We start from the raw sequence: 15,861 nt of genomic DNA on the forward strand, positions 1-15,861 counted from the left end.
TATCTCTCAGCCCATTGCGACCAAAAAAAATTTTAAAAAAAATTTGATAACGCCACCGAAAACTTAGCTCGAGCCGCCTTACGGCCCGAGTGAAAACGTGAGTAGAATGTCTTGTGTAGAACTTTAATGACGAATCGCGGTTGTTCAATGTCGCATTGTCTAACTCTAATGTAATATGGTCAAACATGAACATCGACCTGTCGTGAACTGCGAGACGGCTTCAATGTCGAAAGAGCAAACAACGATATCGCATTTCAAACAAAGACGCAAATTTCGTTTCATGATATTGAAAGCTCATGTTGAATTTTGGCGGGGTTATAACGCCATAAAACAAAGACCCTTGTTGACAGTAAATTCAATAGCACTTCAAATGCGTCACTGCCCTAAAATGTTTGGCATTTCCCTCTTCCTGTTTTTCTGAGAATCGGGGAAACCACCCTCAGTATTAGTATTAGGTTACTGGTAGGTCAGTCCGCATTGCTTCACTGTATTTCAGGCGGCGTTCGTGAACGGAATATTCATCCAAGCTTCAACTATCGCTGGAGGTATCAGCTGACATCTTTCACAAGTTTTGAGGCTGTTTTGAGGTAATCAGATTATTTAACATGCGGTTTCTAGTTTTACATAAAAGCTAGTCGGAACGCCAGATGGGGTAATTCAATGTGTACTTTCATCGAATTCTCCAAGTGGAATCTTAGATATTTTCCTTGGTGTTTTGAGCGCTCTATATCGGCTGTGGTCAAACTGAACGCAGGGTAAATCCATGAAAAAACTGCAGTCGTGTTGTCTGGGTTCCGTTCCCGCCTGTCTGGAATCCACGACAGCTAATGCCTAAACTGTAGGGTAATTTTAAAGCATCCCGATCTCGCCATTGTGGATAGGTTACTAAATCATTCATCGCATCTGGTTGGCAGTTTGTGAAAACGAATAAAACCTTTTTCAAAAATCAACAGACTTAACAGAAAACGATTTCGTCCGTGCATTTTACTCGAACACGGAGATTGCCGTACTCCGACTCGTTGAGAAGCGAAGGATATGGAAATTCACGCCAATGATAGAGAAGAAAGATGAACTTACCTGGAACTGGAACTGATCTGAGATTACAGGAAACGACTACAGTTCTCTTGCTAATCATCTTGTCTGATAAGTGATGGAAAGTATTGAGAAGGGCTTTTTTTTATGTAGCATTAAAGAGTCGAGATTCACTCCCAGGGGGGGGGGGGGGGGTACTCCCTTATATGGGCTATATAGGTATGTGCGGCGCCAAAGGGTATGGTTTTTCGGCCACTTTGGTCATAAATAGGGTATCGATTTTAGCCATTTTGCCGCCATTTTGGTAATAAATAGGGTATCGATTTTTGCACTCTAGTCTTGAATTCGTTTTTTTTTTTTTTTAAGAAGAAACTACTTCTTCATTATGATGTTTACGGCAACTGTGTACGTGCCGCAACGGCTTGTCACGCGCTCCGGTCACGCGCTGGGCTCCAGGGGAGTTTTGAACTGAAGTTGACCAGACGCTATCAGGTTATAAATAGGGTATCAAATTTTTGGTCAGGTCATAGACAGGGTAGGGATAATCGCAGACTTTGGTCATAAATAGGATAAGGGTTTTGGGAAGCGGGCCGCACACCCCTACCCAACTTTTTTGGGAGTACCCCACCGGGGATTCACTGAAGCAGGAGAGAGGGAGGGGGGGACTGCCCATATATTATAACTAGTACTACTTCCCAAGGGTTTGGAAAACTTTCTAAGAGGTATAATTTCGATTAAAAATGATAAATTTCCCTTCATGAATTTCCACCCATCCTCAGATGTAATACATAGTTCTGTAGATTAGCTGTAGCCTGAGAAGAGGCTTCGAGGTGGACAAGGAAAACACAAAAAATCGGTCGGGATTGGAGCCAGATCGAGTGAACCAAGCGAGCGCCGAGTTCCTTCACTGAGTGTTTGGTTGGAAAATTTTTCGTTCAAGCCTGTTCATAGAGGACAAGAGTTAAAATATGAAACAAGCTTAATATGAGAGCTTTTATTTTTGCCCCCCTTTTGCTCTTGGGTGTGAATGCCATATAATAATAAAATTTATATTTTCCGAAAACGTACTAAGAGCACCCTCGTGATCGCAAATATATTGATCTCCTCCCTCGGACGATCTGACGCAAGAAGGGGCTGTTAAGTCCCTTCAGATAAACACTTCTCTTTTTAGCCCACGAACTTACACGACCTTACATGATTTAGTTTCAGTTCCAGAACAAACAAACGAGGCACAGCACGTGTTGGAATGTAGATAACCTTAGTTGTCCTGACTACAAGATGCCTTTACTGGCATTTACGCGTGATGCTTTGTCTGATTTATTTCCATTGTACGCTTCGCAGATTTTTAAAGTTATTCTTCCTTCCCAATTGAAATACAGTGAACTCTAAGACGGACACCATCGGGACCGGCCTCAGCTGTCCGGCTTAGAGAGGTGTCCAGCTTACAGAAAGTCGACGTAACATGACCCCAGGAATTTTAAGATAATAATGCTGAGCTTGTGAACAGTGACTACGCGTCTGTTTAAAGTTTATTTTAAGTTAGTACGTGAGATGTACTGAGGGAAGCACGTGTCTTAAAATTGGCTCGATATTTTCGTCGTCGTTTTTTTTTTTAGCGTGATTCCCTTTGGGCAGCACGTGTCTTAAAATTGGCTTGATGTCTTCGTCGCGGCACAATCTATTATCAAAATCTATTATCAGCGCGTATATCACGAGTGAGGGGACCTTGTGATCCCTACCTCTGTCACGTCAAATCGTCATTTGATTTATTTATTAAACCTGGATTAAACTTGTGGCGGCCATATTGTTTTATTAAAACATGTTGTGGACTCAAGTGTGCCGCTTCCAAACGGAAAATTAACCATTTTGAAGCGGTAAATCGAAAGAATAACTTTTAAGAAGCACTCCACTTTAGAGACGGTGGAAATTAGAGAGTTCCTGGAGAAAGAAATTGTGCTTTGTTTGACAGTTTTAGAACCACAATGCGCGAAGGAAAGGTCACTGATAAGCATGACGTTATGAGAAAGGAATTTGCGGTATGATTTCTAGTAACTCAACGATAAAATATCACGCAGTAATGAAATTTCCGGTACAACGATAAGAGGCGTAACACAAGAACGCTATCTTTGTGACTCAAACTATTCGATTAGCTGGGATAGTTTTATAAATCTACGAAGCACACAATGAGAATCAACGAGGCCACATTAAGCATCACGCGTAAATGCCAGTATAGGCATCTTGTTACACGGGATGCCCGTGTCTAGGTTTGGGTCGGGTTTGGTTTGGTTTGGTTTGGTTAGGTTTGGTTTCTTCGTCGTAGCCACAAATCTGTACATTAATTTATGCATTAAAATATGTCCTCCGCTAGTGGGGATGTATTGTCACGCGGGATGCCCTGAAGGGGCATACCGTGTCTAAAAACGGGTCGATTTCTTTTTTTTTTCCTTCGTGGTAGCCACAAATCTGTACATTAATTTATTCATCAAACTCACCCCGCTCCTAGTCGGGATGTATTGTTCTGATTGTCCTCAACAAAAGCAGATCAATCAAAATCCATTCTTGTCGCTTATATTGCGAGGGAGAGGACCCACTCACCCCTACCTGTGTGAAGTCAACGCATCATTTGATTCATTCATTAAAACCGGATTAAATTGTGGCGCCATATTGTTAACATGTTGTGAACTCAAGTGTGCCGTTTTCAAACGGAACTTTCACCATTTTGACGCGGTGAATCGAAAGAATAACGTCTAAGAAGCACTCGACATTTCAAACGGTGGAAATTGGTGAGTTCCTGGCGAAGGAATCGTGCTTTGTTTGACAGTCTTAGAAGCACGATGGCAGACTGAAAAGAGGTCATTGAGAAGCTTACGTTCTCGTAATGGAATTTCCACAATTTCCGGTTAGACCCTAAGAGGCGTAACACAAGGGAAACAGCGTAACGCGATCTTCGTGACTCAAACTATTCCATTAGCAAGGATAGTTTTATAAATCTGCGAAGCATACAGTTGGAATAAATGAACTAGTCAAAGCATCACGCGTAAATGCCAGTATAGGCATCCTGTTCTGATTGTCTTCAACACAAGCGGCCCAATCAAAATCTATTATTTAGGCACATATCACGAGAGAGGGGACCCACTCATCCCTTCCTGTTTGACGTCAAATCATCATTTGATTTATTCATTAAACCTACATTAAATTCTTCCCTCTCTTAGAAGGGATCTATTGTTCTGATTGTCTTCAACAAAAACGGCCCAATCTAAATCCATTATCGGCGCGTATATTATCAGGGAGGGGACCCAGTCATTTCTACCTGTGTGACGTGAAAGCAAATGATCATTTAGAATGTTGTTTTCGTTCAATGGCGGCCACATGTATAAATTTAAGATTCTGCTCTGCCGTTTTGAGAAAGAAAAGAGAAACGTTTTTCAAGCGGTAAATCGAAATAATAACTTCTAAGTAGTACTCGACAGTTGAAACGGTGGAAATTGGAACAGTTCACAGCGAAGAAACTACGCTTTCACAAACAGATCGAATAATTCAAGGGGAAGGAAACCAGACTAGTTCAAGTGGGGGTAATGACGTTATGGCATAGTAATTTCCGGTATGATTCCCAGTAACACAACGATAAAATATCACGCAGTCTCTCTGAATAAAACCATTCAATTACTTCAATTGCGAAGGGAGGATAGTTTTTAAAAATCTGCGAAGCATACAATGGGGAATAAATGGGGCTACATTAAGCATTCGTGTAAATGCCATTAGGGGGGCATCTTGTTTACTTGAACGAAACCTACAAATCAAGAAAGAAAAACTGGCGGCAAGAGGAAGCAGCAAGGGAATGACAGTGGGGAAAGCTGTAGTTTAGCTAAGAAACCAAGAAAATAACTGTTTTAGATTACAATTAAATTTGGTTGTCACCTCCAAGTTATTTTTGTCACATTCAACACCTCACAAGTGTCCGTACAATAGCCCACTTTGAAAAAGAGTGATGGCCTGGGTCGAGAGTAGCTGCCCAAGCGATTGTGGGAAGGTTTGGGGGGACGTTGGCTATTATCTTCGCATTTTTGCGTCCCCCCAAACAATCCCACAATCACTTGGGCAGTTACTCTCGACCCAGGCCATCACTCATTTTCAAAGTGGGCTATAGATCCCTTCTAGGAAGAGCAGAGTTTAATGAATAAATTAATGGCAGATTTAAACCTACCTGATAAAGCCAAATTTTAGTCACGGTCTGCCCTCAGGGCATTCCGCGTAATTACGCGTAATTACCGTTCTAAGAAGAAATGCGATCCAACGATGGAATTTGGCCAGCACTGTCGCTTCCCTTCTCGTTTTTACTAGACATTGGATTTTTCTGGTTCGAGTCCTTATCACTGTTCGGTGAATCGTGATCTAAAACGCCGTCTTTCTCTTCTGTTCCGTTCACTGTTAAACCTCTGGAAAAAGCAGCCCTTTCTGGTTAGTCAAGAGTTCGCGCGAAATAGCCGACTAAGCGCGAAAAAACCGGTACGAACGAGCGGAGGGGGCTTGGGGAGAGGCGCCTCTCACCCAGTCTCTTCTCGTTTATTTCTCCTCGCTCCAGTCTCGCTGCGCTGGGAGCGCACCCTCTCGACTGACCAGAAAGGGACTGCTTGCAGTCTACCTTGAAAGGTCTCTTATTTTAGAATAAAGAGGTTTATGATCAAAAGAGCAAGCCCTTCCCTTACAGATTGGATTAAAAAAATTTAATCACTTCCCTTTTGGGCCAGTGCTGGCTTGACTTTGAAGCATTTATAGGAATTGCGCCTTTCAGTAGGCATTTAACACAATTTATTCCCTGGTATCATTGGTTTCAGTTAATTCAAGACCAGTTGGATTCGCATCGTTTGTAACACATGTGGATACGAGATGGCGTTGAGGTCTTATACAGACGAAGAATTAAATTACTTCAAGTTTTCTTCCCTCATTTTAAATGATTTTCCCAAGGCGTTACGCCAGACTTTTAAAACCATGTGGGACAACACCTTTGGACATCGCCCTGGGTTCCAGCTCTGGGATGACTCCCTTGCTGTGAGAAATCTGTTTGTGTCCACAGAGGGTGGTACAACCAGAGTTCCTACACACCTGTCTTACAATGAATGGGATTGTACCGCCTTATTCCAGGCCACCGTCTTTGCGCAGTCCTTCGCGTTACCAGATAGCTCAGGCCGCCACAGAACACTCAGTGATTTGTATGTAAAACCCCGTGGTGTGCCTCCTGGAAGTTTCCATGCATCTATAGTGAGCCCGAGTGGAGACAATGCTGAAACCTTTGCACTTGCGGTTGATCAACTTCGACTTCTAAGGAACTCGCTGTGCCATTCGACAAGCTCGGAGATGGACAAAATAACATTTGACCAACGTGTGCAACACGCTAAAGATGCATTCAAAGCTCTTGGAGCTACGACAGCTGTGATTGATGCCATTGGAAGTTTGACTGAATCAGATTTCCCTACAAATGAAGTCCATAAGTTGGAACAGCGTATGAGGGAGGAGTCTCAGGCGTACATCAAGTTTCTGGAAGGTATGAGCTCAGATATCAGCGAGTTGACGGCGCTGTCCACTGCCATAAAGCGTAGAGTGGAAAGCGATACTGCTGACAAAGAAGACATCGCCATGCTGGTTGATAGGGATACTCATGCGAACGAGATACTTGAAAATGTGAGTTCAGATATCAACGAGTTAAGATCGAACTCAGCTGCGATAAAACAGAAAATGGAAAGCGATGTTCCAAACAAAGAAGACATCGCCATACTGGAGCAAAAAATCGATGCGCAGGGGACCAAGATTTTGGAGGATATGAGCTCAGCTATGGACGAGTTGAAGCAGAAATTGGAAGGAGGGACTGCTAGCAAAGAAGACATCACCATGTTGGAAGGAAAGATCGACGAGCTGAAGGTAGCGCAAGATGTTGGTGATGATCACTCAAAAAATCCAGGTACCGAGCAATTAGCCTCGATAAGAGACTGAAACGCTTGTATTAGGAATTAGTAAATTACAGTATATTTCCTTTAACTTTATACCCACCCCCTTGGTTGCACTCTCTACTCTCCCCAATATTCCTCTGCTTTAAAATCCAAGAAGGCGGCTGTTGCCCTCCCCTAAAAAAATGCGGCTAATGTTCGTAGTACAGTCAAGTTCATCTGATGCGAAGTGAATTGGCCAGAATAAGACAAATGTTAGTGATAAGAAGCTGTCCATGTTAATCAAGTTTCCTGGTGTGAATAGAGTGGGGTATCGATGGGAAACTGTTTTAGGGTACAGGAAACCTCTTCCTACTAATACGGACACCCCCCGTCAGGACGTCAAAGAGCACAAAACTATGGGATTTAATGAGCTAAATAGTTGCTGTGCAAGTGCGTTATGGATTTTGGTAAATTCCTTTCCTGTCTTCGTTCTACAAAACAGCAACGACGTTTTCAAATTTGAAGTTTGTGGAGAATGAGAGCACATTACGGTGAATTTTTCATTTTGTTTACTTCCTTGGTTGCCGTTCCTGCCAATTTAGTTTGGCTACATTGTTCAAGTTGAACGAATTGAAATAATTGCAAAGAAGTTCAATTAACGTAGACTTATATTATGAATGCAAGGGACGTTTTGTTGTTCCCTAATATACGTGTAAAAATACTGCTTCGTAATACTGAGATTCAGTTCTGTCCCTTTAGTACCCCAGTGTGAAGATTAAGAAGACCAAACCATTACCAGAATGAATTTACTTTCAAGGACAAACGACTGCTGCTTGTAGTACAAAATTGACAAGACTGTACACTTTTACTGTACCAAGCATGTGGATGACTTTAAAATCTTGCTCAATGTTTTATACTGACAAAGGTTTCAGCTTTGTTTTGTATTATGCTTGTCTTAAAACACCCACTACAGAAATTTCTGTAGTTTGACTTACATTCTACATTTTTACTACGCTACAGGGGGCAATTAACACTTTAATTCGGTCTAAATTTCAGACTGTATCAGCAAGGGATAATAAATGATAGGGAGAGGGGGGCGGCCTAAAGTAATGAATCTAACTTCCATTTGGAAGGGGATGTTACAAAGATGGTAAGCTTAAGAGAAAGGGATAAAGAGGTTTTAAGTGTTGCCCTTCAATAGTTTAAATCTTTTTGAAGATTGTTTTTGTCTTTTGTCTTTCGAAGATACGAAAAAATCGTTACCAAGATCATTCCTTCCTTCATTGGTTCCTAGCTTCACTGGCCGCCAGAACGAGTGCCAGGAGATCATCGGCTACGTGACTTCTGAATCTGCGCGAATCGTGTCGATCTGGGGCTCACCAGGATTTGGAAAAACTTCAGTTGCAATCGCAGTGGGACATAAACTTCAATCTCAAGGATTGCCTGTTTGTTTCCTTTCGTTGAGATCACTTCAGTCAGTCGCAGATCTGAAATCAAAGTTCCTTAGGGCTTTCAGACAATTCACTACAAATCACCAGTCATCGGCCCTAGACCCTGAAGATGAGTTTTACCAGCTCGTAAGCGAGATTTCAGAGGGTCTTGTAGTTGTTCTTGATAATGCTGATGATCTGTTAGAAAGTGGCTTGCCGAATGTGAAGACAGACGTCGTGCGGCTTCTCGAAGAAATTCTCTGGCAAAATGAAAAGTTGACACTCATTGTAACAACGAGGGAGTCTTTCGAGTTTATGAACTTGCATTTTCAAGGCCACAAGTCTTTAAGAGTAGGGCCATTAGATGGAGCCTCCTCCAAAGCTCTAGTTCACGAACTACTTCCAACTGCTTGCACCTCCGACTGCAATCGAGTAACCCAAATCTGCGGGCATGTTCCTTTAGCTATAAAGCTATTGTGTTCATTAATTTCCGACGATACTTCCCAGACAAGCCAGTTTCTAGATGATTTCATGGGGACCGATACCGAAAGTATCGCTGAGATGTTGGACAACCCAGATTATCCGGCAGATCACCGATTGCAGGTTCTTTTTGACTCCTCTTTCCAGAGACTCTCTGCACAAGAAAGAAAAGCATTGGTGTCCTTGTGTATCCTTCCTGAAAATTTTGGTACAGAGGTTGCTGCAGCTGTTTTGGGTAACACAAGAATTTTGGAGACCAAGAAGATATTACGGCGGCTTTGGAGAAAATCTCTTATCGAGTCAAATTCGAAATCAGGGTCGTACTCCATGCATAAACTCGTCCAATCATTTGCTAGAGAAAAGGGAAAGCATCAAATGAGTGAGATTTTGCACAACTCAAAAAGGCGCTTCTTTAAATTCCACGTTTCACGTTTCAAGGAACTTAATGAAGAGTTTCTAACTGGTCATTCCATGTCGGCATTCATTGCGTATTATGAAAACGATCAGAGTCTGTTACAAAGCCTAGAAGAGGGTTGTTTAGATCCTGAAATAGCTGATGATGTGTTCGAAATTTTAGTAGAAGCAGAACTGTTTTTGGGTACCCTTTATTTCTTAGAAGGAGAAAAATTCTCCAATGTCTACAATTCAGCAATTAAGGCCGCAAGCCAGCTTGAAAAAACTGAGTTATACGCCCGCCGATTACTTGTTTCACAGGCGTTTGAGGAAGTTAGTAATAGCGAAGGGGGAAGTTTGATGCATCTGCTCCCCTTGCCACTTAACGAAGACAGAGGGAAGAGCTTGTGTTATTCTGGCATATGTCAGCTTGTTTCCGGAAATATCGAGAGCGGAATTCACTGCTTAGAGGAGTCCAGTTTGCTATTAAACGACAGTCCCGAACAGACAGTCCTTAAGCTTGTCATTTTTCACATCCTTGTTGTTTATTATAACTTCCAGAATAACTTGTCAAGTTCATCTGACTTTTACAACAAGGCACTGCAGATATGTAATGCAGTAGGAGACACACAATTACTCCTCGTTTCACCCATGGAGGACCAGTCAAATAAAACTGACAATGAAAAGAAGCATCAAGAAGACACGAAGATCGTTCAGAATCAGCCTCTAAAATTACTAATTATCTATCTTCTTTGCCAGGCATCAAAGTATTTCTGTGACACTGAGACCCAATATTGTCAATATTGGCAATATTGTGGTGATTTTCTACGTCAAACACTACGAGAAATCGAAACAAAAGTCCAAATATCCTTCGGTTTGTTCAATTTTTATCGCAAAGTTCTTTATATTCTAGCGACTTTCAATCAAGTTGGCGACCAAGTAAGACTCTATGAGGAACGAGTCGCTTACCATGAAACAGCACTCAAGAAAAACTCTGAGATGTCCGGCCAACGACACAGAGAAGCTCTTGCCAAGTGTTACTATGACCTTGGTATGCTCCACTACAGTAAAAACAACTATCAAGAGTCTCTTCAGGCACACCAGCGTGGGCTTGACCTAACATTAACGTTGTTTGGAGAAGAACATGCTAGCACGGCTGATTGTTACCATGAACTAGGCACCGCACAACACGCATTGGGTGACTACACTTCTGCTCTTCAGTCAAAGCAGCACGCGTTAGATGTGAGAAGAAAACTGTTTGGAGAAAAACATGTAAGCACAGCTTATAGTTACCATATCCTTGGGATAACGCAGCTCGAATTAGGTCACTTCAACCTGGCTCTTCGGTCACACAACCGCGCGCTCAATATTCGAAGAACACTGTTTGAAGAGCAACATGCAAGCACAGCTGACAGTTATCAAGCCATTGCAGTCACGCAATTTAAACTATGTGACCTCAGTTCTGCTCTCCAGTCACTTCAACGCTCGTTAGATATTTTCCGCAAGCTGTATGGAGAAGAACATTCAAGAACGGCTGCTAGTTATTACTTACTTGGAGTCACACAGCACGAACTATGTGACTTCCATTCGGCTCTCCAATCAAAGCAGCGTGCGTTAGATGTTAGAAGAAAACTGTTTGGAGAAGAACATGCGAACACCGCTTATAGTCACCATGCGATCGGAGTCACACAGCATAGGCTTGGTGACTACACATCTGCTCTCCAGTCACATAAGCAGGCGTTAGATGTTAGAAGAAAACTCTTTGGAGAAGAACATGCAGACACAGCTAATAGTTACCATGAAATCGGAGTCGCGCAGGATGAGCTTGGTGACTACCCCTCTGCTCTCCAGTCACATAAGCAGGCGTTAGATGTTAGAAGGAAACTCTTTGGAGAAGAACATGCGAACACCGCTGATAGTTACCATTTACTCGGTGTCACACAGTATGAGCTTGGTGACTACACCTCTGCTCTCCAGTCACATAAGCACGCGTTTGATGTTAGAAGAAAACTCTTTGGAGAAAAACATACAAGCATCGCTGATAGTTACCATGAGATCGGAGTCACACAGCATGAGCTTGGTGACTACACCTCTGCGCTCCAGTCAAAGCAGCAAGCGTTAGATGTTAGAAGAAAACTGTTTGGAGAAGAACATGCGAACACCGCTGATTGTTACTATTCACTCGGGGTTACACAACATCAGCTTGGTGACTACAATTCTGCTCTCCACTCATACCAGCACGCGTTAGATGTTAGAAGAAACCTGTTTGGAGAAGAACATGAAAAGACCGCTGATAGTTACCGTTCACTCGGAGTCACACAGCATGAGCTTGGTGACTACCCCTCTGCTCTCCAGTCAAAGCAGCAAGCGTTAGATGTTAGAAGAAAGCTGTTCGGAGAAGAACATGGAAACACAGCTGATTGTTACCATTCACTCGGGGTCACGCAACATGAGCTTGGTGACTACACCTCTGCCCTCCAGTCACACCAGCGCGCATTAGATGTTAGAAGAAAACTGTTAGGAGAAGAACATGGAAAAACAGCTAATAGTGACCATTCACTCGGGGTCACACAATTTCAGGTTGGTGACTTCAACTCTGCTCTCCAGTCACACCAGCGCGCGTTAGATGTTAGAAGAAAACTACTTGGAGAAGAACATACAGACACAGCTGAAAGTTACCATGAGATCGGGATCACACAATATCAGGTTGGTGACTTCAACTCTGCTCTCCAGTCACACCAGCGCGCGTTAGATGTTAGAAGAAAACTACTTGGAGAAGAACATGCAGACACAGCTGATAGTTACCATGAGATCGGGGTCACACAACTTAATCTTGGTGACTACAACTCTGCACTGCAGTCATTCCAGCACGCGTCAGATGTTAGAAGAAAACTGTTTGGAAAAGAACATCGAAAAACAGCTAATATTGACCATTCACTCGGGATCACACAACTTAATCTTGGTGACTACACCTCCGCTCTCCAGTCACACCAGCGCGCGTTAGATGTTAGAAGAAAACTCTTTGGAGAAGAACATGCCGACACAGCTAATAGTTACCATTCACTCGGAATGACACAACTTAATCTTGGTGACTACAACTCTGCACTGCAGTCATTCCAGCACGCGTTAGATGTTAGAAGAAAACTGTTTGGAGAAGAACATGTAGACACAGCTAATAGTTACCATTCACTCGGAATCATACAACTTAATCTTGGTGACTACAACTCTGCACTGCAGTCATTCCAGCACGCGTCAGATGTTAGAAGAAAACTGTTTGGAGAAGAACATACAGACACAGTTCATAGTTATCTCGAACACTACTCAGGTCAAATCTAAATTAGGGAACAGTGAATTATAACTTAGAACAATTACTGACACTACTGAAGTGGTCTCGTTTTTTTGTACTCGGCTGGTACGAGTTAAGTTTTGGGTCATGTTATCAAATTCTTTAAATTCTCGGTCGCATTCTTTGTTTTCGGGCAGTGAGGAGTGTTTACAATATGCGAGCCAGACGTGCGAGGCATGCGAGGCATGAACAACCCCAACATAAAGTGCTAACCGTTAAGCTAACCGGGGGGCTATTTAAGCTAACCTAAGTGCTATTTAGTCTAACTGGAGTGCACTTTAGGCTAACCGGAGTGTTTTTTAGGCTAACCTGAGTGCCTCAAGGTTAGTTTTGTTTAACCGAAAATTTGGCAACTAAATCAGTCTATGACCTCGCGGGCTAAGATAGATAAAGATGTCTCACGTTTACTATAGAAAAACTATTAATGTAAAAACGGTTTCTGTCTTCAAATGAAAGGTGAATAACAAATGCTTTCCCCTGAATTTCATTTAAAAATATAAACAGCGAAACATTGATAAGCGTACAAGGATATAAACGTACGCGTGATGCGTAACGTTACTCTAGTTCCGGGGGGGGGGGGGTACTCAACAGATGCTTGGGTAGGGAGGTGCAGCCCGGGCGTTCAAACCCTGACCTTGTTTAAGACACAATTCTCCGTTTTCCCTATCCCGTTTAAGACAGAATTCAAAATTTTCAGGCCCTTTCTAAGACATTTAACCCAAAATCACACCCTGTTTAAGACTAGAATGAACGTCCCCGTAAGGTCACATAAGGGAGTACCCCCCGGGTCTAGATCATACCGAAAAATACGATCCGTCATTGACTCGGCGTCACATACATAATAGGACCGTACAAATGGTTTCTGTCTCTAAACGAAAGGTGAAAACGTAAGGATTAAAGTCCGGGGATTATAAAAAGCATTCGTATGACAAATGTCGTTTTCCCCTGTATTTCATTCTGACTGCAAGAAATGCAATTCTATCTGGTGGTAACGTATTGCCTCACTATATCTCTGTATCTATCTATTTGGTAACCTGCGAGCAAGCTCTCTTGGGGGTGGGGGGCGGGAGGGGGAAAGAGGATCCACCTCCAAGAGAGCTTGCTCGCGGGCTATCTATTTGGGGGAACTGGCGATGCTGGAGATTATCACTGCTAAAAGATTGTAGGCTTACGCACCACAGAGTCAAATATGGCCCGAGTATAAGCTGGAAACACTCTCTTGTTTTCATTTTAAAATGATACTCAAAATCGTTATGCACTAATATTATTATACTCCATCGTCCTTTTCCTGCGTGTTTCATAAGTCAGGTTAGCAGCAATACTGATAATAACAAAATGGTCAAAAGGTATTTCGATCAGGATTCAGAATTGTCGCCTTAGTCGACGGCACGTTCTATATGAAGCTTTGTACACACGTTTGAATCCTTTTGATTTTTTTGTAAATCCAATACAAGGTCACGTGCTTAAATCCTTTTAGTACAAACGTTACTGCTTTTTAGGGATGGTTTTTCCAAGAATTCCGTGATCTTTTTAGAACGCGAAGCAATTGTTCAAAATAGGATTAACTGACCTGGGGCTTGAATCAGTCAGTTTTGCCTTCTCTTTAAGGTGGGGCTCTACCTGAATTTGAGTGAAATTTGAAGAGGTTTTAAGAATGGATAGAAGAAAGAAAATGATTTTTGGAACACTAACAGACAGTCGATAACCACGCAAGAGCAAGTGGACTAGCTTGGTATCTGTCTATTAATTATTAACTACAAATTCTAATTTTAAAACTTCACTAACTCTTCAACATTTCTTATTTCTTTTAATTTTACCAATCCTTCAAGAAAAATTATTTCCTTCCAAATATACCTAAAAATCACCCAAAAATTCATAAAACACCCCAAATCATTGATTTGTGTTATGAATGGAGGGTTTTTGTATTGCTTGAAATGCAAACAAGATATTTCCATTTGACCGATTTTAATCGGCGTGAAAACGGCTTTCAGGTGAACCCCCACCTTAATGGCTGAACGATGTTCAGTCTGTGGGTGCCTCTTTCTGCGGCCTACATTTTGACTGAAATAGTTTATCAGGAAAAGAAATGCAGCATGTCAAAAATCTACAATATTTCCGCGTTTTCTATTCTCAAAAGGCATGCTCGGTTTCAATGAGCCGTGCATACAAGCTACGTCATAAATTTCTGTATTTCAACGCTCTTGTACATATAATTAAGCAATACCGACGAGACAATGTACTCTAGATAGTTCGGCTTCAAGAGGTTCTAGTGTTTGTCAATTACAATGTAATTTTCATAACAATTCTAACTTCCAAGGCCTCACTCGGGAAATCTAACACACGACCTTCCAGACTACATGGTCAGTCGATATGATCTATTCCTGAGCTATGGACGACCAATGTGGTTGAGTAAGGTCATTTAGTTAGGATTATTTGCTCCGGGATCTGCTAGGGAAACCGCACCACGCAGGTGCGAACGAAGACAACAAACCTGCAATCAGCGATCCCCTTCCCAGAGCTCACGTGTCTTTTGGTGGCGCTGACCAAAAGACACGTGGTCATCACAAACTACCCCCTTCTCACAGGAGCTTCAAATCTAATGATAACTATGTGAGTTTTTTCAGAGTGAGACCTTGACACTTAGAATTGTTATTTATTTATATCTGTTTCACATAATGCAATTTCGTTCTTCAGTAGGTTCTTTAACTTACTCAAACGTTAAGTAAAAAGAAAATCCAGCTTCATATCTGTCATGACCATGCTCTGGAAAAGTTTTAACGCTAATTGACAAATCGACGGCAGTTTTCTATGGTCTGTACTCTTATAGACCATAAAATGACATCATAAAATGTTCAAAACTCAAGTGGAACCAAGAGCCGAAGGCGAGTGGTTTCCCTGTTGAGTAGAACAGCCTTTAATAGTAAATAATTAACAAAAACGAAAAAAGTATGCCAGGGTTCTTTTAAGCAAGAAGAATCGAGAAGGAGAATATTCTCGCGATAAATTCGGCAACAAATGGTTTCATCGCCAAATTTGGTAGTGTGGAAAGGCCACTGGCATGCAGCTGAACGCTATAACAAGTTTGACATTCTGAGTTTGTTGGTATTGACCTGTCAGTTGACTGCCCGCCAAGGGGGCAATACACCTAAATTTGAATGAAATTTGAAGAGCTAGGTTTTAAGAAGGGATAGAGGTAACAAAATGATTTTTGAAACACTACCAGACAGCTGATACCCACGCAAGAGCACCCCAGGTT

At 42.1% G+C, this 15,861-nt stretch overlaps 1 protein-coding gene across 2 annotated transcripts; it reads left to right on the forward strand.

Moving 5' to 3' along the window:
• Positions 1-441: 441 nt before the first annotated feature.
• Positions 442-14,073, forward strand: LOC146478424 (uncharacterized). Of its 2 annotated transcripts, XM_085111977.1 has the most exons (3): positions 442-587; positions 5,868-6,988; positions 8,202-14,073. In XM_085111977.1, the coding sequence occupies exons 2-3, from the start codon at positions 5,920-5,922 to the stop codon at positions 12,593-12,595; spliced, it is 5,463 nt and encodes a 1,820-aa protein (XP_084968103.1). In that variant the 5' UTR covers positions 442-587; positions 5,868-5,919; the 3' UTR covers positions 12,596-14,073. The 2 variants fall into 2 exon arrangements, with proteins under 2 accessions (XP_084968103.1, XP_084968104.1); XM_085111978.1 differs by lacking the exon at positions 442-587 and having other exon boundaries at positions 5,784-6,988.
• The last annotated feature ends 1,788 nt before the right edge of the window (positions 14,074-15,861 follow it).

This window comes from Pavona decussata, unplaced genomic scaffold (assembly GCF_977016875.1).
Source record: "Pavona decussata unplaced genomic scaffold, jaPavDecu1.1 SCAFFOLD_64, whole genome shotgun sequence".
In the NCBI taxonomy this organism is placed as follows: domain Eukaryota; kingdom Metazoa; phylum Cnidaria; class Anthozoa; order Scleractinia; family Agariciidae; genus Pavona; species Pavona decussata.

What these genes read in the sequence shown, in the direction of transcription:
- LOC146478424 (XM_085111977.1), top strand. Translation starts at nt 5,920, where the DNA reads ATGGCGTTGAGGTCTTATACAGACGAAGAATTAAATTACTTCAAGTTT. An exon ending in TGATCACTCAAAAAATCCAG is followed by an intron (nt 6,989 to 8,201) that starts GTACCGAGCAAT and finishes TGTCTTTCGAAG; the next exon opens with ATACGAAAAAATCGTTACCA.